Source organism: Spea bombifrons, chromosome 12 (genome assembly GCF_027358695.1).
Source record: "Spea bombifrons isolate aSpeBom1 chromosome 12, aSpeBom1.2.pri, whole genome shotgun sequence".
Taxonomy (NCBI): Eukaryota; Metazoa; Chordata; class Amphibia; order Anura; family Pelobatidae; genus Spea; species Spea bombifrons.
This window is the reverse complement of record NC_071098.1, coordinates 22,317,320-22,341,210: the sequence shown is the minus strand read 5'-3', so window position 1 is coordinate 22,341,210 and position 23,891 is coordinate 22,317,320. Positions and strand designations below refer to the sequence as shown.

The 23,891-nt window shown below is 39.1% G+C and overlaps 1 protein-coding gene across 1 annotated transcript; it reads right to left on the bottom strand.

The window, feature by feature from the left end:
* Positions 1-2,319: 2,319 nt before the first annotated feature.
* Positions 2,320-23,316, bottom strand: DBP (D-box binding PAR bZIP transcription factor). The gene is made up of 4 exons (XM_053452152.1): positions 23,035-23,316; positions 14,889-15,221; positions 4,522-4,742; positions 2,320-4,016 (listed from the first exon to the last, which is right to left on the bottom strand). Exons 1-4 carry the CDS (start codon positions 23,198-23,200, stop codon positions 3,801-3,803), a joined length of 936 nt encoding a protein of 311 aa, XP_053308127.1. The 5' UTR covers positions 23,201-23,316; the 3' UTR covers positions 2,320-3,800.
* Positions 23,317-23,891: the final 575 nt, after the last annotated feature.

Sequence of the window (23,891 nt, the reverse complement as noted above, 5' to 3'; positions counted from 1 at the left end):
CCAGCCCAGAGGGCAATCCCACCCCCCTACCCCTGTCCTGGGAGTTATTAATATACCCACATCGATAAACTGCAGTGTCAGTACATTTCAATATAACCTTGCTTTATTGATTTACATATCAGCCATTTTGTATATAACCTTTATATAGAGTAATCTCACCACAGATGTATATTATAATCAATAAAAAATATCTGTGATTTATGTTTTTCAGTAAAGAAGATCTGTGCTTAGTGTGCAGTATAGTTAAAAATGAGAGCCATTGCTTAAAGCTCTCTCGAACTGATTGTCTTATACACTAGATATTGTTTATTTATCTAGATATTGTGCTCAGCGTTACATTGCTGCCAATTCTTCTTTGCGTCAAAGCTCTTGGAAATGGGTTGTGTTAAAATATCATAAGAATAAGTGCTAAATATACAGCAGTATGCCTGTACCAAAAGACCATTATTCTTCAGCAATGAAAAAACAAACAATAAAAGTGCTAGCATTTTAAAGTGGTATTAATGTCTGTATGATTACTTCAGGGCCACTCCAGCTATCATATGCATGTGATTGCTGAGAGGTTCCTTTAAATTATCATTGTCCTCCCTATTTTCTGCTATTTTCAGGGCAGGGAATGCGTTCAGCTGAACACGCGTGCCAACACGTGATATAAATACCACCAGTCATCTCCAGCTCTGGTTCAACTTGCACATAAGCGCATACTTACAAAGTACTTTAATATGCAAATTATTTTTTGCTAAGGCTTTCTGGGGCATTTTACTGATCCTAGTACGTTCCTAAATAAAAATCACAAGCCGAGAGAAATTCCCTCTATGGTTTTGCCGTTTCCCCATCAGTGATCAAGCGACATCTTGTGACCAATGTACGCACTGCAACAAAGGGAACATTTAAGTCCAGTTCATTTCATTTGCTTCACTGAACCTACAATTCTGTTAGTGGGCATGATTGTATATAGCTGCAGATTAGAAACATCTATAAAATACATCTATATAAAAAAAAGACAAAAAAATCAATAAAGTCTCCTTTGAAAGATTACAAAGAATGCCATATTTTCTGTATGCATTATGAACTAGTGCAAATCACATATGTAACATGCTTATTATTGACTCCCAGGTTAGGTAAATGGTCAAGTTCGAAATTTGATTCTGCCTTATTTCTCCTATCTTAGCTAAAGTTCGTAGCTCAGTTACAGCTAGAGTCCCAAGGTTATCTATTCCCAATTTAGACATGAGGCTGACAATCTTTCATAGGAGGCATGGAAACCAGTTTTACTGATTTAGCTTCCTATTAATGTAATGCTAATTTGATAAGGAAATATCTCCTTATTCTCTGCTAATTGTTTTTCTTTTCAAATTTCCGATCTTGCCTTTTCACCCAACCTATCGCTATTACCCTTACAGAAAATAAGACATAATTGGTGAAACAAATTAAATAGAAATAAAGGCAGAAGCACAGTTGGTGGCTGGCCTAGAACAACTAACTTGAATGAGTTAAGAGGAGAAAGCTACTTGACGGCACACAGGAGAACAGCTGCTGCGGCACCTTTTCATTGATGAGATACTGGCTGGAGATACTACTATAACCAAGTTGTTCTGCGGCAGCATGCTTCTACAAAGAGATATTGAATAGTTCATGTTCCAGAAAGCCTTTTAGACTGAGTCCGCTAATGAACTTGTATCTGGGACACAAGCATTTGCCCTCAAGTCAAAAACCTGCCATCCTCTCCTATCTAATATTATCAGCTGTCAAGCTATTAGGTTTCATGTCCACAATGGTCCTCATGTACCAATTACAGTCGGGATAGAAAGAGCACCAGTTACTTTATGGCTGATAATATTAAGAATTTTTTTTCAGAATCAATCCATGTACATGCAAAACATCACCCCATCTGTATGTACAAAAACCAATGCTAGCGTCCTTTCATTGTGCCTTTTTCTTAATCAATCAGATGTAATAAACCCTTAAAGCTTCCAGTCGGAGACTATGCTAAACCATATGCATAAATAGACAATAGCTTTACTTGTATTTCCGATCCAACTACAATAGATTGGATAACCAAAGTGCATAAGTGGCATCAAAGTTATATTCTGCTTTAGAATACATTAAAATCATTCTGAATTTTTCATTGCTTCGATTAAGGCATTCTGTAAAAGGGTTACGCGAGTGCAGTGTTCTGTATGAGCTTCCCATCTTCTGGCTGCACCAGCACCATCTTCTTGTTAGTCTATGAAGGTACAGCCACAAAATGGAACTGCTGTTATGGCCAAAACCAAACATTTTAACAGGCATTTCAAAAATGTGATAGACCCTTTTACCTTGTTTTTTAAGTTGGATTTCACTGAGCATTTAATATAATACTTTGCAGAAGGGTAGATGATAAAACAGTTAGGCTGCAGTGCGGATGCGTGTGAATGAATGGAAATATGCAATACTCTATATTGTTATTCACAACACCTTTTGTATGTATTTAACATAGTAGTAAATCTCAGCTGTGTGCTAAAGATACACAGCTCCCCAGATGTCACAGATACAAATTGGGAATTCATTGGAGAAATTAGTGTGAGCTAAACCAAGAACAGTGGTTCCAAACCAAATCTTTAATATACACCATCCTTTAAATACCTGCTCCATATGGGATATCTGTTCTTCCTCAAATGTTGGTGTGTATTAGGACTGGGTTAGGAACCAGTGATCTATGTATGGCATCAAGGTTAGCAAACTTGCTCCTCAAACTTAACTACTGGTTTGTCAACAACCGATGGATTGTTTAATAATATAATGATTATTATCCCCAAACTATCCATGGACAATCATGGTGGTGTAAATGTTTGGATTCACAAGGAAGTTTAACATAGGTTAGTATGTAAATATACTAACCTTTTAATCGCCATTTAACTCACAATTATACCCATTTAAAATCATTTTCTAAACCTGCCACCACAAATCACAATCTTGTGATATATTTACGGACATGTTGTTAACCAAACTGCAATACCAAGTTGTATGGCCAGAACATTCTACTAGATATGACTTGGATGTTGTGTAACCACTATGTTTCTGAAACCAGGTGATTGGCCATTATATTGATCTGCTGCTTTACCAACACAATGTCATAGTTCCTAAAAAAAAATGGAACTAGACGTTCATGGAATGGTATCAAGCCATTCACCAAGTGGAAGCCATTGTTCCTCTACCATATTGTGAAGACATCAGTTACAATTCCACACTCATAACTCAAATCTTTTAAAGGCTTTGTCAAACTGCTAGATGATCTCATGACAATTTCCATTTATATTTCTAACAAAATTTCCATTGACCAGTTATTAGAAGCTTTTGTCATCCATTTCCCTACATACCACAGGATTTACAATAAAGAAACACAAGATAAATACAATGCAACTAGGGAGTGTGTAAGGGATACCTGATACCAAGTAATTAGCTTTACATGCTAGCTGGTGTATTGGATAATGCCTGTGTACACATGGCAGGATCAACTGTATTTCTTGTTTTCATTCTTCATCTTGCTTTACTCCCAGGTGATACCCCACATTGTCTATTAGTCAATATAGCACCTTCATCCTTGGGTAAAAGGAGGTCTTGATGGAATGCTAAAATATGGAGCTAGAAAGCAGGGTAAGAAAAGTGTATATTTGCCTGCTTTCTACTGTCCCTCATGCCCGCTAACTCTTGTGCTATTTGTCAGTGAAGGGCCAGTCTCAGGGAAACAAGGGGCTTTGTGGGGGCAGATTTTTGTGAAACTGTGTTAGTTTGTGCAACCATGGGGGACAGCTACACGTTTACAAGGCTCCATGCTGTGACTCGTATTTGGAGAGAATGTTGCGATAGCGGGAGAGTTCTTGACGGATTTTTGCTACCTCTTGACGAAGCACTGCATTCTCTTTTTCAAGAAAGGCAGCCCGCACTGTGATCTGATTCTCTTTCAGGCGACGAGCATCCCGTGACCGTTTGGCCGCTTCATTGTTTTTGTACCTCCGGTTCCAATATTTCTCATCCTAGTGATTATTAAAAAGAAATGTACATTGTAACAAGTCTATTAAGAACTGCAAGGCAAATCTCTCTGCAGATTAACAACAGCATACACAGGTGACAGTCTGTACATGGGTTGTTGTTGTAACCACACAATTACAATTGTTAGGGTAATCTCATTTATATATTCTTTATATTGAGTTCAGTGAAGCAAACACTATCTTTTCCCCAAGAAAAACATCTTGGATTTAATGCTTGTTTAACGTGTAACAGTAAAACAAATTTCTCTTATTCCCTACATCTTCATATTATGAATGAATCAGCAACACGTTTGCCAGTGTATTGCTGTCATATGTCTTTTCCTGAAGATGTATGGAATTAAAGATCAAGAGTAGATTATTGCAGACTAAATAGCATGCTAAAAATGTAGGCGTTTTGCCTACTTCTACATATCTGCATATAGATAAACTACAGCTAACGCCAAATCAAAATGCAGAGCCAAAGGAGAATAACACCATGTCCTCGCTTTACCTTCTGTTCATCTGGCACCTGTATTTTTCTGGCTTTTTTCATAATGGGCTGTGGTTTCAACTCCTCTTCAGAAAATCGATGTTTCCTAGGGTCGAAAGTCTCATGTCCTGGCACACTGGACAAGGCAAGGTCAGCAGGATCTGGGTCAAAGTTCATCATCACTTCCACAGAGTCTGGGTCCACAGGACTTGGACTGTCCCTAGACACAGGAGTCATCTGATCTTAAGTGCAAAAAAACAGCTTGGGTTAGTCAGAGGACACCAGTGAAGAACCAGTAATGCAGTAAAGATTCGGCTTCACACTGAAATACATGTCACGCTTCCATATTAAAAAATCCTATTGCAAAAAATGAGCCTTTCAACAAATATGGCAGTGTATTTGCTAAAAATAAATGAGAATGGAAAGTCCTTTGAAAATGGTATTTGTCAGGATAAACACGTGTATGGCTACAACAGCATCAATTTAACTTAATAATGTATCCATCTATGGTATAAGGGAGCACGACTGACGTAGTTCTAGGAATACAATATGCAAAATATGCACCCCCCCTTCACATTATATCTTTTTTATTTAACTTCATTTACATAAGAATAATTAGATTACTACAAAATATTCAAAATGTTGACCTATGTCCAGTATAATAGCAACTATAACATGTTTCACTGCACATCAACATCTGAAAGACTACAGGGGTTCATTCGCAAAGCCTCGGAGGCCAGAACGGTAAATGATTGCAAAATATGCTTTACCTACACTTTATTCTTACATTTCATCTCTAAATGTACCATTTGTGTGCGTGTTAAATGTTGGTGAGCTAAGGCAGCGTTATATTTGGAAGTGTTGCCTCTAATCGTTTCATGGGCAAGCAGTTTAATTTACTTTCAGCGTATGGAAACCCGCGTTAACCACCAAAGTTATGCATTTGTAAAGTCTACCTCAAAAGCCAGGAAAAAAACAATATGAGAACAAGCTTTCATTTTTAATGTGATAGTATTCATCAAATTATTTATCATCTTCGCAAACTGCCATTAAAGCGATCTGTCGCATTTTGATGAATGTTACACTTTGCAATGCATTGCATTAAGTAAACTTTTATAATGATGTTTACTTATTAAAAACAATATACATATCACTAACTCCTTTTATCTTTTAACATAGGTAGTAGCAACTGTTGGCATTATATAAATCATCATCATCAATAAGTGGTACATTTAACAAAATCTATGGGTAGCTGACATACATATAATTAACGCAATGATGTTAAGGTTTAAAATGTTTTGAGTTGGTTGTGTTATACGAACAGATCATTTAAACGGTGCACAAATAAATACTGAAAATGGAAGGCACTTATTTTTATTTCTCCTGCTCAAAGCGGAAACTCCTACACTAAGTATGCTGAAATGCTTTGCGAGATGATGTTCTTGATGTAAATGTATAGAGATTTCACATAAAAATGGAGAGCATTACACAGTAATCCTGCTAACATTGCGTTGAATGCGGCAAATTGCGCCCCCAGTCATATTGGACAGAGGTTAGAGAAAAGAGAATAATACCAGAATTAAAACATCCCATGCAAAATTTGCCCTTAAGTGGAAACAGTGACTTTTACTTCTCCTTTAATGGACAAAGGGGTTATGAACAAATGGCGCATCCACAATTCTACATATCATTTAAATGAATGTTCCATATGTATGGATTGTCTGCATTCTATAAGATATGAAAGGATCACTCTCGTCTGCAATTTCCATGCATTTCTGTTCCCCGTTAAAGTAGAGCAGTATTCGGAGAGGTTCCTTCTATTGCCGTGTAATCTGCAGACAGGTGATGGCCGTGGCCCTGCACGAGTCTGGGTACAGTAATCAGGTCTCGTGCTCTCGCACAGAGAGGCGGCTGCTGCATCAGCCCTCCCCGCCTCCCTCGCTGGCTTGGCACATGTCAGCTCCTGCAGCTGCTCCCCGTGAGTGGATTTCCCTGGCTGGCCATGTTCTTCTAGAAGGAGGGAGGGGTATATTTGCAATGAGCATGCACATGGAGTTGGAGTGTGAGGTGGCCCCAGGGAAGGGAATGCAAAGGAGGGTGTAAGAGTAAGGAAAAGGAGGGGGGGCAGTGGAGAGAGGACTTTTACAAAGGGAGCCGGCTGAGCGAGACTAATTGATGTGAAATCCTAAATTCCTAGGGGGGAAATGGGAGGGGGTGGGATAGCTGGATGTAGAATCAGATCTGCTGCCAGCCTTCTGCAGAGCGCTGTTGCTAGCTTATCTGGGTAGAACTGTGCCCACATAGGAATGCAATTTGCATCCACCATCATAAGGAAGAATCAAGGATTAGATATGTAGGATGCACAACATAAGAGCAAAAAACCTTCATACTGTCACATTCTGTGCAAAGGCAATCAAAATACTGTAAGTATACACATGAAGAAATACATGGCCAAAACAGATCCATCTACTGAAGTTCTGTTTCCTCTTTGGATAAGCCCCAGAGACTCAGCCGCCGCTAGCACTTCCAACACTACATCGCAGAGATTCTCGAGAAGAAACTGTAGGTAGTCGTGAAGAAATCTGTGGCTGTAGCCAAAGGTCAACTCATGTAGCTTCAAAGAAACTAGGAAAATCAAACAGTTATACTAGCTTTATGAACTGGCACCAATATTCTGGGACTGGGGCTGTTCTTAGGGTCTTAATGAGGTACCAGGAGGTTTAGCGCAATCATAAGCAACTACTACCATCCTAAAATACAGAAAGACAAACCAATCCAAAGTGATTTTTGCCGTTTCACTGATGGCATGAAACCACAGGTGTTATGGGTTCACAACAAGCTGATCAATATATTTTAAATGCGTTTGCACACAGGCATTCCCTAATAAGTGGGAAGTTTGGAACCCCTGGCACACTGGTGATATTTCATACAAAGCGTATGAGGCATCTGATACAAAGATTGGGGAGATGCCAGGGGATTATGTAGCTTTTCTCGGAAAGATATACAACACCCTGGATTTAATGGAAATGTAAACCTTAGTTTAAGTTAATTTTTTTACTTAAAATGCAGTTGTAGTGTTGGAATGCTATAGATTGTTTGCCCGGTAGCTGGTGGTGTATTTTGCCAACATCCACTCTGCCCAGTGAGTAAGCAGTGCGCCAGACAGCCTGATTGCCCAGAAGTATGCTCTGTCCTATTGATTATGCAGCTGCGGGGCTACCATCCCACTCAGCTTTAGTCCTAGACCCACCTAACTCTGCAGGACCATCTTGTCTGCGGAGCACTACCGTATGAGATCAGTTACTGACCTGTGGATACTCTTAGCAAAACAGATCCTAATTTACCAATTTTACCTCTGACTACACAAGTCAAATGGACCTTGCTCGTTAATGATTTCTGCAGTGATTCCAGGACAACTTACTCCTAATAAATGTTTAACTTACAGGCTCTAGACCTTTTTTCAGATTATTTCAGAATGACTTCAGTCAGGTACGGAGACACTACCAATGGGTATACAGGAATAAATACCATCCCATTCCAGTTTTGTTATGAAATCTGTTCATGAATATGCATGAAAACAGGGCTCCGTACAATAACATTATGGCTCAGTGCAGTTCCTGACTAATGATTTGATCATCTGATCATATACAGTATTTGAGAAAGAAATCATTTCCAAGGATACACAAGAGACATCTTACTATTTACTGGAGACAGGAAAGCGGAGGGATTCAGACACAATTTGGCTGAACTTTCTAAAGAGTCCCTCCAGGGGCTTCAAGCTAACCTCTGCAAAATTGACTTGAATCTATGATTTAGCTATGGAAGCTAATATTACTCAAAGCAAGTCTGTAATAAACACAAAAGGTAGAACAAAGGACTGGCGGATTTAAATCACGAAGCTTCGCAGGCAGGCCACAGATGGAAGAATTATAATACCTTCAAGCAGATTGATATACAATAGCTTTGCTAATAAGGTTATTTCACCAAAAGCAATTTAAGAAGCCTAACAAAAAGTAAATACACCTATGTAACTTCCAGTTCTTTTTTGGAATATATAATTTAGTGCTGCAGTATCAGTGGCTTCTTTTTATATGCTACGCTCCATGTATTGGTATTTCAATGGTTACATTGTCACTGGTATACTTTTTTATACCTCTATCTGCACTCATACAGACTGATTATTTCAAATTCCTATAGCAAAGTTTCTCTAAGTAATGCCTAAAGGATGTTTTTATTGCTTAGTATATACACCGAAGAGCCATAACATTATGACCACTGACCAGTGAAGTGAATAATACTGATAATCTTGTTATCATGGCACCTGTCAGTGTGTGGGATATATTAGCCAGCAAGTGAACATTTTGCCCTCAAAGTTTATGTGTTAGAGGCAGGAAAAATGGGCAAGCCTAAGAATCTGAGCGACTTTTACATGGACCAAATTATGATGGCTAGGTGATTGGGTCAGAGCATCTCCAAAACTGCAGAAGTGGTCCAAGGAAGGAAGGAAAAGAGGTGAACCGCTAAAGGGTCATGGGCAGCCAAGGAAAGGTCTTAATCACAGAGACCGACTCCCATCATAGATTGTCCTCAAAACACTAGTCTTACCACACTAAGTTCAGTTAGGGGAAGTGTGACATTGATGGATATCATCAAGACATTAGGAGGTAGTGGGAACTTAATCACACACACTCAAATGAGTGAGTCAAGATTCTTGTGGGACAGCTCTCAGGCAGAGCAAAGGAAGCCTACACAGCCTTTCCTAGAAAGGAAAGACTGGATGGGCTGAATGGTTCTTATCTGCTGTCACTTTCTATGACTATGAGGAGGTTAAGCAAGTCATGCTGGCACAGCATGCCGTTATCACTAAACTCTGGAGGTTAAGAGCTGTGTCAGAGGAGTGGGATGGGCCAGCCGACTGAATCAAGCTTTCTGAGGATGGTGGGACGTGCAATCGACACAGTAGAAGGAATCCAGCTGGTGCTGCTGGAACGGATCTATAACAAATGTTCAGCTGAGGTGCACAAGGATACAAGGAGGTCAAGAACCTTTAAGGTATCCCTGCTTGGCAATGAATTGAAGCCAGTGGAATCCTGCTTTGCGACTGGTGTGAGCTATTGTCAAACTCGACAGACCAACACTAACCCTTGTCCTTCACTGGCAACTGAGAACTGATCCAAGCATAGGCTCTGAGCAAAGTAGAACACACTGTGACAGGCAATGACACTTAGGAAGACAGATCCTGTCTGGGAACTGATAACCAAAGTGCAATCTCCCCATATATCAAGGCTTTCTTAACCTGTACGTTTTCCCCACAAAGGCTGACCACCCTCATGGACCCTGCAAGATTTACATTGGAAGGCTTATTCCAGGGTCTGGAACCTGTGACACCTTTATACTTGGGTGTCCCTGGGCTGTGTTTTGTGAAAATATAATAAATGGATATTAGTACATAAATATTGCACCAAAACTATGAAGAACTGTGCAAAAATATGTATAAACTTATATGAAGAGAAATAAGTCACCATTTTGTCTTACAAAAACAATGAAATAAACTATTCACTACCTGCTATGTGCACTTCTACGCTTTGGATTATTACATTGCAATTAAATGATTAAGTGGCATGTTTAGCATAGTTATGTTGGGCATCAACAAGTAAAATCATAGAAACACAATTTAATGAACACTCGCAACACATCCCAGCAATGTTCCTGTCAGCATCTACACGTTTTCTCGATATCATCTAATTCTCTGAATCTGGCTAGTTTCATAGGTAACTATGCCAAAGTACAACCCAGACACAAATGGAGAATACGGTAACTTAAACTTCAGATAATCCCATGTGAAAACACATTTTAAACTATTTTAACCTGTTTTGCGCCGTGTTATTTAGTATATGCATAAGTGTGCTGTTTGCCCCCAGTGCATTCATGCTGGCTATAGGATTCTCTACTCTACAGAGAAAGCTTCAGAGGACTTTTTTTAGGGCAGTCCAAACTATACGGTGACCAGACCTTCTCTTTATAGGGGAAAATGTATATAATATGACGGCTTTAAAACCCGGTATTTATGAGCATGTTACCATTTGTTATGTCTTTCTTAACATAGTTACATTATGCTGACACTTTTAGGTATCATTTCCAGTAAATGGTGTAGGAGTGTGGAAAAACCACTCTTCTATATCCCCACATTTGTACCTGCAGCGACAACTTAAATCATGGTTGGTGAGTTTTTTTTATTTGCCCCATTGCCTTACAATATTACTATTAGCAATAAGTTGCCATTTAACGTTCTGAAAGAACAAAGCCCTGTATCATTAAAATGGCCTTGCTTTATATATATTGTAGTTAGGGCTGCAACTAACGATTATTTTAATAATCGATTAGTTGGCCGATTATTTTTTCGATTAATCGGATAAAAAATGCAATTTTTTTTAAATTTAAAATAACGTAATAAAAAACGTACAATTTACACTTTCATCTCTTTATTGCAATGGCCTCTCGCTATTCACCTTCTTATTTTACTGACATAATAATAAAAGCTACAAGAACCCAAACACAGTATTTCTTAAACTAGGTTTTAATACAAATAGTTGACAACGATTTTCATTATCGATTACTATCGATTAGTTGTTTCAGCCCTAATTGTAGTTTACTATACTAGTAGTTGCATAAAATGACGCAAATGAGGGCAAACACATAAGCATTCAAGTAAAACTGCACATTTACAAAGAATCCAGATGTGAAAGCGAAGACAAGGAATTTCTATCTGACCTTGTGAGGGATTACATGCTCCTGTAATACTTCAAACTTGTTATGCTGAGCTCTTTTCATCTGACAATCTCTAACTATAGTACACAGATTTTGCCTCTGGAAGTTAAGATGAGAACATGTAGCATAATTACAGATCAAGTCAAATGATCCTGAGAAGTGTGCATTAGGAGAGGGTATAATGCGTTCTGCAATTTAACAAACAATGCAAAAGACAGACATGCCTATGCTTCAGCACTAAGTTCAATCAGTCTATCCAGTGTCATTTTTATCACAGCTTTAGGGTGGTTTTTTTTTTTTTTTAAACTGTTCTAATGATTTTAAACATGAACTTTAGTGGAATTACTACGTTTAACATATAATATGAGCCTGCTTTAGTAAAAACATGATGCAGTAACTACTAGCCACCATTGACACTATTTCTGGGCGAAATATTTGCAGTTACATTATAGCAGGTGTATCTTTCAGAAAGCCTGACACAGAATATATTGCTATAGACTGCTACATGATAATGCAACTGTTACTTGTAAAATGATACATCATAGTAATTAGTTTTTATTATTGCCATACACATTGCAAACACATTATGATCCAAGAAAATAGTTTGACGGGGGTCCTTGGATCTGCACCCATTAAGAAAGAGGTCCTGTGAATGGGAACTTTTAGCATAGCTTAACTTTTAGCTTATTGAAACTACCTCTAGCCCATATTATATGTCTGTCAATCAGTGTAATTGTTTTGGAAATATTCTGTTTATTTTTTTTTCCATGCAAGTACAGTACAGAACCATAATAACAATGCTCTGTCACAAATCACAAAAATTTGGGTCTAGTCACTGAACAACAAGATGCTTGAGAGTTCTCTAATGAGATTTGCCTAAATCCGCCATAGAATTTAACAGCTATGAGGTTGTTACAGATCCCATTAACAGACATCTAATGTTCAGAAAGCAAACCAATGTTGTATATAAAATGCCCACAAGCTATCAAACTGTACAAAAACAGAAAACACCGCGTTCCTCAATCCTCAGAGACATGATGCCAGCCTCTCCCATAACCAGCATTCTCTTGTATTTTGCTTCCTTAACACTTATGGGCTTTGTTCTTGCCAATTCACCCCACATCACCTCTACAAAAGTATACTTTGGCTGTTGACAAAGAAGCAATAGGCATAGAGCCTGGTTGTCAAGTAGGCACATGCATTCAGCCAGGCAGGGGCACATTAATTCCCTGTTCTACATACACTGGCTAAGGATGAACTCGAGGCAGACACACACATTCAAGCACTCTCTTTTTTTCGTTCACACACATACTAGCACACACACACACACGCGGCTGTAAGCCTCTTGCCATCTGTTCCACCCTGCCGTTTGGAGTATAAATGCAGACCGTAACTCAGAGTTGCATCATGACTATGAATGCTGGGGAGGCACGTGGACTAGAAGCAGGCGTCTGCTTAGTTCATCTCACGTTTTAGACACAGGTTCTGGGAGGAGACAAAACAACAGAACAAAAAGCACTCTCTGGTGAATAATGCACCATTATTTAAATACTAATAAAAAACAAAGGAGAAGAGTGATCATTTCTGCAAGGAAACATTGTTGCCTGGAAAGAATATGATTAATGTAGGTGCAGATCCCTGACATAATAACTTAGTGGCCTTAAAGAGAAACCTATAAATACCTATTTATAAAGCAATTGTTGTGAAATACTGCTACCTTACTATAGATCAAGCAAAATTAATCAACGAATATAGCATATTCAAAACAAACAAAAAAAAAGCCAGATATGGGTTGTACAGTGAACCCAGGGATAGGATTTTAAGTAATCCTCTTGGCATACATAATCGATCTATTACAAAGAGACTCATATTCTTATCTGTATGACACAATCCCATCTGTACCTCTGTTACTACAAGAGAATGACGCTCTTGTTAATGTCCCAGCTAAGGGTTTAAGATGTGATCTCTCTGTACATACAGTGGCATTTCTGGCTGGCACAACATGGCAAACCGGTTATGTGTTTGTGGTTGGGACGGGCTTCCTCGTGTTAAACTCAAAATAAGGCACAGACTTGGCCTTTCTTTTTGCTCAATGTGTTTGCCAGGAGAAGAGGAACATACAGTGTTTCCGCCAAACTGTACAACTGGATGCAATTATTAGTAACTCTTTCTGCTCAATACACCCATTATTTTTACCAAATTAAGGATTCCAAATATTTACCCCAAAAACACATTTGTTTGATTAAGTGAAATTCTCCCAGTCTCCCTTTGACTTGCTGAGCATGCCAATGAGAAACCCTCTGCATGAACAACAAGCCACCCCCTTTTTGCACAATGAGTTCTAGCCTGTCTAACAATAGACAACAAATCTGATCCGTGTAACAAAGAGGAAAAGTATTGGTTAAGGCAACTAAATGGCACCTTTGAAAACTTGGGTGTTAATGAAAAATGTATTATACAATCCAGTGACTGTATAATACATTTTTCACTAACACCCAAGTCATCTAGGCACCCTGGCACAGGAACCACTGGATACAAATCCATAAGGTTTCAACAAGCCAATCAGTGACACAAAAAGGGTAGGTGATCTAATTTTTTCTAGGTTTAGTCAATTTGTTTTAACTATGTTGAAAAGTGGAGGAGGAGTTTAAGAGGCTGTCTGGCACATTGGAGAAAACTATAAATATTTTCCTATTTATGGTAACCAGTTAGTTTACACATTATTAATCAGACATCTCTAAACTATGCTACATGCCCACTACGCAATGACATCGATGGAGGTCTGTTTTCTTACAGCACAGACTACCTCAAACTGCAGGTAAGATTACCAGTTGGTCCTGCCGGGCCTCTAACTCTGCCTCTGTCCTCCATCTCTGCCTCTATCCCTTCCCCCACAAACTGTATCTTGATCTGGACACCAAAAAAAGTTGGGGTATGCAATTCCTATAGTTGCCATTAAGGCTACCCCAAAAGGGTTAATACATACAAAATAAACAGTCTTTCACAAGTTCATGCATGTGAACATGAAACTGATATAATTTGTTGTAAGTAATAACTGATTTAAACATGGACATATGTACTCGTGTATGTCCCTGCATCCGTACTATACTGTTGGTTGCAGTAAAACAATTTCTAGAAACGTTTTGCCAAAGTTTAGTTTAAATGCTAAACACAAAATAATAAACTCAATAGTGACATTTGATAATAGCAGCATGAAAATTACAATTTTGTTTTCCATCTCACTTTTAACTAGTACTTCAAAGGATTTGACAAGCAGTTTCAACAAAATGGTAAAAAAAAAAACTTTACAGAGAATTAAAAAAACACATAGGATGGATTTTTCTTTGCCTTTAACTGGATGAATAAAACTATTTTTCAATCAACATGAAAAATATATTTTTCTACCTTATAATCTGTTGAAAATGCATACTCAAGTCTTGGTTCTTTGACATTAAAAAAAAACTTAGTGTTAAATTGACACTGATTTAAAGAAACAAAGAAGCAAAATTTCTTCTAATCTACACATTCCCTATAAAATGTAGTTAGAAGCAATATTTCAGTAAGCAATATTTCAAACTCAATATCAAAAGTATAAATAATAACATTATTGAATGTTATACCTGCTTTGCCACTTGAATGTTCAAATTCACTACCCATCATACTTTGTACCGGAGAGGAGCAGGCAGAGGTAGAAGAGGCGCAGGATGCTGGTCGGCTGAGGTCTACCACTGACTGGTTCGATGGAGGTGGTGTTAGATTAGATGGTGAAAAAGGCTGGTGAGGTGGGCTTGGTGGGAGACCATTCTCCAGCAGAAACTCATCCAGGTCAACATATTCTATTTCATTATATGGCAGGGTACGTTCCCAAAGCAGGGATCCTAGGAAAGCACAGTGAGAGGAGCGCTGACCAGCCATTTCATCTTCTAGTTTTCTCTCCTTGTCCTTCATGATACCTTGAGGATAAGGCACATAGTATAATCAGAAGACAGAAAAATTAAGCCATTATAATACTTTAAGTATTGTTTTAACAGCAGAATCCATTGTAATTTCTTGCAGGTTACCCAACACCTCATACCATACATAATACATTTAGAAACATTACAGCTGCAAAATTTAAAATGTGTGTTTGCATGGCCTTACAGCTAAGACAGATCATATAAACCTTGATTATTAAGCTTCGGAGATATCACTAGAACCCACTAGCAAAGCAGGCATTGCTTGAAAATTGTTTATAATGCAAATAAAAACCACACAAATAGTTTAGAAATTTGTAGTCGTTAACTGGCTCCGGTAATACATCAGGTCCTGCCTTACCCTAGGAACCCCCTGGCCAAGCAGGCACTCATGCAGGATGATTGGAGTTGAAAATCTAACAATATCACAAAAAGCTGAGGTTGCTGCCAAGTACAGATGCAAAACATATAAAAAAAAAAAAACCATAACTAATATACATAAAGTGATTTGTACTTTAAAACAATTTAATGAATTCATAATCCAAGCTATAAACAAGGCCATATGATAAGATTCACATATATACCCACATTTATAGTAACATTCATTCTCACTGATGACATCTGCTTTTCATATCACACATAAACAGGTAAAAGCTACCAATGTCACACTGGATGGTGGTCTACATGCACCAAAATGTTGCACTGGTGAAAGCTTGACAAGGGCTAAAGTATTCAACAATATTTAATTTTAAAATAACTCCTTGAGCCTTCAACAAGACCAACTCATATTTTAAAAATTCAAAAGAGGATGAAATATTCCAGTTTATTCCTAGAATACGGCAGGTTTAGAGTCGTAGCACAGCATAAACGATATCAAATTCCTGACCAAATGGTAATGCAAACCACTCTTAAAAATACTGCAATGAAAACATGGTTTGAGTAATTTTATAGGATAAAAGCTAAAACTTAAGCACTGTGGCATATTATTATATTACTAGCTTTTGTGTCACTCTCCCCCTTTTACCCTTTCCTCTTCTCTTTGGGCAGCACATAACCCCCCTCTCCCTGTCGGACATAACACTATCTGGCAGCCCCACTCATACACATACACAACGCTATCCAGTACTCCAGCACAAGCCCTTACATTGGACCTCTGTCTTAAATCCCACCTAGCCTGACCAGCAATTCCCAAAGTGACAAGCCTTTTTTATATCTATAGAGATGTAAATGAAGTCAACGGCTACAATTATAAGGCCACTTATTTGCATTTGAAATGTTCTTCCCTTTAACACTCGCATCAGTTTATCATATATTAAACAATGTGCAATAGGAATAATTACACTTTGCTGTGTGCAAAAATCTTTGAACACATACAAAATAGCACTGTACTAAATTAGTAAGGGGCATTCAGGTTACCCCCACCCCCAGCGATGTATCTTTCTGAAGCGCTAGCTAATGGTTCATCATAATGCATTCTAACATCACGGGGTTAAGGAATACAACCTTAAGCAAAAACCTCACAATGAACAGTGCGTACATAGTCTATAACCGACTCTAAGCACTTCAACTAGGCCATTATTAGATGAAAAGGGCATTATTTGTAGATTTCCTACTAAATTATAGATAATATGGTATCCCATACCATAGGTATTCTCAAGGTGTTCTTGTTAACAACGCAACATTGTACATATCAGGAACACTCAGATGTTAAGGTGAATATCTACATAAAAATGTTTTATGTATTAGGGGGGGATTATTTTAATTTGCACAGAAACAATGTAATAGAATTTCACATATATTTTGAGTATATTTTAGTATTTCACTGATTGTGATTATGAGGCCTTATTTCTTACATAGAGTAGGTTCAGATGATAAAACATGTGATAAATCCAGTTCAGGGTGAGCGAGCTAGCTGAACTTGGGGAGCCATGAATAAGTCAAGCTGGACTAACTCGCAACAGGACACAAGTCCTTGTGAGCATCTGTATGGATGCTTGTGATGACCATAATTCTTACTGTGTGAAAGAGACAGTGCAAAGATTTTGGGCTTGGGCCAATTGCCATGTTGCCCAGCAGTAAAAAAGGACTGTCAAGGACATTAATTGAATGTATATGTCTAATTTTCAATTTAGGTTTGATGCTGCACAGCAGGAATAATAGACTCCTATTGTTTATTTCAGTTTTGTCCAGAACGTTACATTTCTCTAGGTGTGTCGTCCAATAAATGTCCAATAGAGCCCCACCAATTAAAAATGCATATTAAAGTACCTTGCAGGTACCTTAAGATGCATTCTTTAGTGAAAAAGGAAAATCAATGCTTTCCTTACTAGAAAACCTGCAGCTCCAGAGCTGTTGCAAACCTCAAAGTTCCAACACTGCATGTTGGTGCCTACACCTGGTATGTTTTTTTTCCTGGAAAGTGAAAACAATAACACGCACACAAGCATTAACACACACACGCTCACATGCATCACACAGCTTGTAAGATACAGTTTATTTGGGGAAAATATATTTTTTTTTTGTTGGGGATTAATGCAGCAATTTCTCATATCTTAAGGAAGAAAAGGAAAGTGGCATCTACACGTGGGTTCTATCTGAGAAGCCACCAAACAACTTTATTCTAAATGTAAATAAATATATTTAAACAGGATGGATGCAAGGTATTTGGTGGCTTCTCAGATGGAACCCATGTGCTGCTACCGCCACTGTATCCCCCCTTCTCTCTATTTGTTTCCCTTCTCTTTCCTCATTATCTCTCCCCTATATCGTTCTCTTTATCACTTCATTTTCTTACTACCTATCTTTCCCCTTTTTTTTTTCCATCTCTTACCTTTGCCAACTGCTGTGGTCCTGCATATGACATCATATCCCGGTGCTCAGCATCAATAGCCATCACGCTTTGCGAGGGAACAGTGAAACAGAAGTCTGTATTAACAGACCTTGTGCCGTTTAAAAAAATAACTAGTTGCTCTAGAGCCCCAACATTCAGCCACATCCATACTTCTCACCTGTCTCACTAAGAGGCAATCCAACTGGGTTCCGAGATGTACAGAACCCACTGACACTGCACTCCTGGAAATGACATCACTTCTCAGCAAGCTTCCACCGCATACTCTGCCGCTTGCTTTCCAGCTCGTAACCTACAAGATTTTGGAGAGCTTCTGTGGGAATTTTTGACCATTCATACAGTAGAGCATTTGTAAGGTCAGGCACTAATATTGGATGAGAAGGCCCAGCTCACAATCTCCATTCCAGTTCATCATAAAGGTGACGATGGGGTTGAAGTCAGGGCTCTGTGTGACCAGTCAAGTTCTTCCACATCAAACACATCTAACCTTTATTGACCTTGCTAGTCATGCTAGAAGAGAAAAGGGCCTTACCGAAATTATTCTCACAAAGTTGGAAGAATAGCATTGTCCGAAATGTCTTGGTATACTGAAGCATTAAGATTTCCTTTCACTGGAAGCAAGGGTCCCAACCCCTGAAAAACAGTCCCATACCATATCCCTCCTCCACCAAACTTTACAGTTGGCACAATGCACTCAGGCATCTGCCGAACCCAGACTCGAGACTGTCAAACAGAGAAGCGTGACTTGTCACTCGACAGAACACGTTTCCACTGCTCCAGAGTCCGGTGGCGGCGTGCTTTACACCACTCGATCCGCCGCTTGGCATTGTACTTGGTGATTGGAGGCTTGCACACAGCTGCTCGGCCAAGGCAAAACATTCTGTGAAGCTCTCGCCGCAGTTTTTGTGCTGATATTAACGCCAGTGGAAGTTTGGAACTCTTCAGCTATGGAATCAGCAGAGCGTTGACAACTTTTCCACACCACTTTACGCAGTCTACTGCTTTGTGGCTGTGGTCCTGCTGTTTCTAAACGCTTTCAATGTCCAATAATACCACTTACAGTTGACAGCGGGATATCTAGCAGGGATGGAATTTCACAAACTGACTTAATGCAAAGGTGGCATCCTATCACAGCACCACGCTTGAATTCACTGAGCAAATCAGAACGACCCATTTTATTCACAAATGTTTGTAAATGCAGACTGCATGGCTAAGTTCTTCTTTTAACCCCTTAAGGATAACGAGCGGTCCCTTAACCCATTGAAAACAATGCATTAATGACTTTGTCATTAAGGGGTTAAACACCTCTTGCAATGGGCCCGATTGAAACACTTGAACTAAAGCATTAAGAGGTGTGTCCTCATACAAGACAAGAGTCTACATAACAGTCTTAAGCTAGATGGACAAAGCTTTGAAAGTAATATCAGGAAATCTGACTTTACTGAAAGGGTAGTGGATGCAAGGAATAACCTTCCAGCAGAAGTGGAGATTTAAACAGTAAAGGCAATTGAGAGAGCATGGGATAGGTATATGGCTAAGCTAGACATAAGATAAGGCCAGGGACTAAGGGAAATATTCAGAGGTTGGGCAGACTAGATGGGCCGAATGGCTCTTATTTGCCGACACCTTTTATGTTTCTAACCTAACAATCACTTATTCCTTAGCAGGTCTAATAGACAAATTAAACCTCAGATGTGCAACACCACATGACATATTACACCTTGTCAAGATTTATTCAACAAAAATAAGCCAAAATGGAGAAGCCATGTGTGAAAAACTAAGTACACCCTTACTAATTCCATAGGAATTAAGACACCAAGTAGCAGACAGGTGCTGCTAATCAAATGCCCTTGATTAGTTGATCATCAGCAAGTGTGACCACCTCTATTAAAGCCAAAGTTTTAGCAGTTTGCAGCTGGAGCATTCAGGCGTGTGTTAACACAATGCCAAGAAGGAATGACATTAGCAATGATCTTAGAGAAGCAATTGCTGCTGCCCATCAGTCTGGCCATTCTCAAACAAACTCCATCATTCTACAGTGAGAAAGATTATTAAGACACAGAATACACATGTAAAAAAAATATACAGCACTTGTGTATATGTGGACAGAGGCTCCACTCCCACTAGTGTCTCACCACTAGACAATAAAATCAACAATCATTCATAGAGAGTGCCCTTATTACTGTTTATTGATATATTATGTGCGTGCGTATGCACATGTCGGGGCAGAATAGAAGTTATAAAGAGGATGAAAAATGTAACGAGCAGACAAGATAGAAAAAGAAATCAGCAAGTTCCTTTTACAGAAGGAAAGACTAGGGGAGCAGAGAAGAAAAGGGGAAAAGAGCTTGAGTAAAGCATGAAACCCAGAGAAGAGGCCCAAAGCTCCTTAATACTGAAACCAGAAATCATCGGCATGAAATCTAGCATACGATTGGTAGCACTCTCTCTGAAGTGACTGAAGCAGCAGCCAATCTCCTGTATGCTAGCAAAACATGTTCAAGTAGCATACACGTGATTGATGGCTGCTACTCACGTGAATTTCAATGTCAGCTCAGCTCCCTAGAATGGGAGTTCTGAGAATTGAACAGAGGCAGCAGGGGTAATAGTTATGATACTGAAGAACTGAAATACCTAAAGAATGCTTGCACCCAAATGCACTAGATTCCATGCAGAATAGACTCCAACATACCCTAAATCCGGGAGTCCTCCCTTAAAGCCAAACTAAAGTATACATGGCTCACAGAATCGACGTTTTTAGGCAAGTGGTGTGGTTTTTAGGCCAGGTATGTCCAACCTAGTAAATGGTTTTTTTTTTTACACAATCTCTAAAAAGTTATTATACGGGCATTATAATTTTCTTATGTAGAAAGGAAGAACATACTCCACACCTGGAATTTGTCATTTAAACAAAATAAATAATTGCTTTACCAACTGGAGCGCACAGTTTTTCTGCATATTCTAAACCACCTGTTCCTTAACTCCAAAACAAAAGGAGAAAGCTTGCACTCCAATGTTTCATGGTACTGTCAACCCCCCTGTATACAATTTTTTTCCCATGCATGAATACATTAATGTTCTGAAAGCACAGTAAACACTTGAGAGGCATAACAATCTCTTCCACATGGCCCGTCCTGTCACCACCCCATACTACACGTGCTGCAGTAACTCATCCAGTCAGGTGTCAGCAAGGTAGGACGCAACATTGAACACCAGCTTCTTGCTCACCTGAAATGCACTCTCCCTACACCCTGCCTTCCATGCTTTACAGGCAATGGTCCATGTTATTGTGCAACTCAGCTCTCTAACGCCAAATCCTTGGAGATCTATCTACTAAACATTCACTAAATGTAAAATAGGTACATGTGATTCAGAGAACTCGATATACACGAAGTTCCACTACAGAGCTACGGAAGAGAATATGAGCCAAAGAAACCTCTCCCAAAATAACTATTAAAATTTCATGCATGCTATGTATTTATTGCTCCACAGTCAATTATAAATTATCAAGTTACGTGCAGAATTTAATGCTCATTTTATATCATTTTTGGATTTTGTCAAATAAATGCACGTGAGATCATTTGTAATATTCTATTAAAAAAGTCAGGATGCATAATCTAAAAAAAAATATTTTTCCAGTTCTGCTGAGTCTTCAACAACTAAAAAGTAAAGCAAGAAATAGAGAAATGGGTAATGTATTGGTCTTGGCAACACCCATACTTGACATTTTGATAATTCTTTGAAATCTGCAAACTGATAGTATATATAACCAAAGAGATGTGGGGTGGAAAATGAACTCAGTTTGGAATATATCTCCTGTTTATAGTTCCAGTAGCTGCTGGTAATTGCAAGCCATTAAAATAAGAGTTTGCACCATGGCTGTGCTGCTTCCCTAGTAATATGTTATTTCTGAGATGCACAACCATACCAAGAATGAAGGATCTGGAATCCAAATGATGAAAATTAAAAACAGGGGCAAGGGGCACCTAACAGATTTGATGGACTCGCAACTGTATAAACCTCAAAAGTCAAAATGACAAAGGAGAAGAAATGTTACAAGAAGTCATGATCTAGATGTAAGGTAAAAAACTTTTACATTGCTAACAGAGTGGGAGAGAAATTGAACAGCCTCCCTCCCATCAGAAGTGGGAATATAGTGAGTATGGTATAGGCATAAGGTGATCCTGAATCTAAGACGAGACCAAGGACTGATTAAGATCTGAGTCTTGATATCAGGAAATGCTGGCAGACTAAGATGGGCCAAATTGTTTCTATCTGCTGTCAAATTCGGTTTCTATGACAAATGCCTCTATCACCCAAAAATACTAGTTGATATTATTACATTTTATTTATAAACATGCAGAAGATTTGTAAGTTATGTAACAATAACAGAGTGAAAATTGACAATACAAAACTGACAACGACAACTTAAGACACACTGGTGCATAGTATAAGAAGACCATGTCCGATGAGCTTACAATCTATTATTTAATATGGTCAATAAGATGGATTACACTGCTTCTTGCCACAACACAGGCTGCAAATGATTGAACCCCAATGCCTTTTTATGTTTGATATGCAGAACCTACTAATCCTAAGTGCATGCGATGCTCTGTATATTCTATTTTGGAAGTATGCCAATAGACAAACTAGATCCTAAACATGTCTAGGGTAGCTTTAGACATATACTATAAATGAGATGATTCTATGATGATACAGCAGCAGCAGCAGCAAAAATATGGATGCAATGTGAAAAAGTACACTAGCAGCAGAGGCAAAAATGGTTACAAAATATACAATTGCAGAGCAAAGGTGTAGGAATGAGATCTCTGTAGAATGCATAGAATGCACCTGAATCCTTTATTTAACCATACGAAGCATATAGGATCCCCTGTCATCCCTGCGCAGGAACGAATGACTAGCACACTGCTTTACCACAGCTGTCAGGGCAATTGCTGTACTTACAATTAGAGAGGTCCTTTGCCCTTCGCTCCTGCCCCTTTATGGGGCCTTGCAGCAGGCTCTTCAAGCTCACCATCCCCGCCCCTGGCACCCCAACGGGAGGCGTAGGATGCAGCTGTTGGCCCTGTAGCTTTTCACTGCCAGCCAGCTGGGTTGTTGGCCGAGCCATCTCTTCTGACAGTTTGCACGTCAATACGAAGCAGATGAAGGATGCAACAAGAACCCCCCCAACACGGGAATACCGAGCGCACTGCAACAAGACGTCGTCTTCGTTCTTAAAGATGAATGTACTTGAAATCAATTTTTTCTCAAGAAAAATAAAGTGATTCAATCAAATGAGACACAATGCAATTCAAAAGAGGTCTCCACTTGAGCAAGTGAGCAGAGAACGCTCAAAGCACGGGATACACGGACTTTTTCTTTTTGCTTGGGGGTGAAGGTGGTTTACCCATTTCCTGATCAATGGAAAAATGTTTTGCTTTTTTTCTTATTTTCCTCTGTGGCAGAGAGAAGATAGGAGGAGTCTGCAGCAGCTACATCCATGAAACTGAGACTTCCCGGGCAGCCAATCAGCTGGAAAGCTTGCGTGGGTTTTTTCTTCCTCGTCTCCACAGATATTTATTTATTTATTTCCAGGGACCTTTTATTTTAAGGGCTCGCAGCGCGACTGCCTCAGCCTGCCTGTGTGTGTGTGTGTGTTTGTGTTTTCCAAGTTTCACTGGGATAGTCATGTGGCAGTGACATGGGGAGAGGCAGGTGGACCCTGACCTATTTTTACCCAATCAAACGCCGGTGGGGAGGTTCTTGACCTAGTTATGGCCAATCGGCATCGTGCGAAGGCGTGGCACAGAGGGTTAGGT

Bases quoted from the DNA above. Each gene is read 5' to 3' on its own strand.
- DBP (XM_053452152.1), bottom strand. From the start codon at position 23,200: ATGGCTCGGCCAACAACCCAGCTGGCTGGCAGTGAAAAGCTACAGGGC. The intron at 15,222-23,034 runs GTAAGTACAGCA...CTTATCCTCAAG, and splicing joins GGCAAAGGACCTCTCTAATT to GTATCATGAAGGACAAGGAG. The intron at 4,017-4,521 runs GTAAAGCGAGGA...AATAATCACTAG, and splicing joins AGGTGCCAGATGAACAGAAG to GATGAGAAATATTGGAACCG.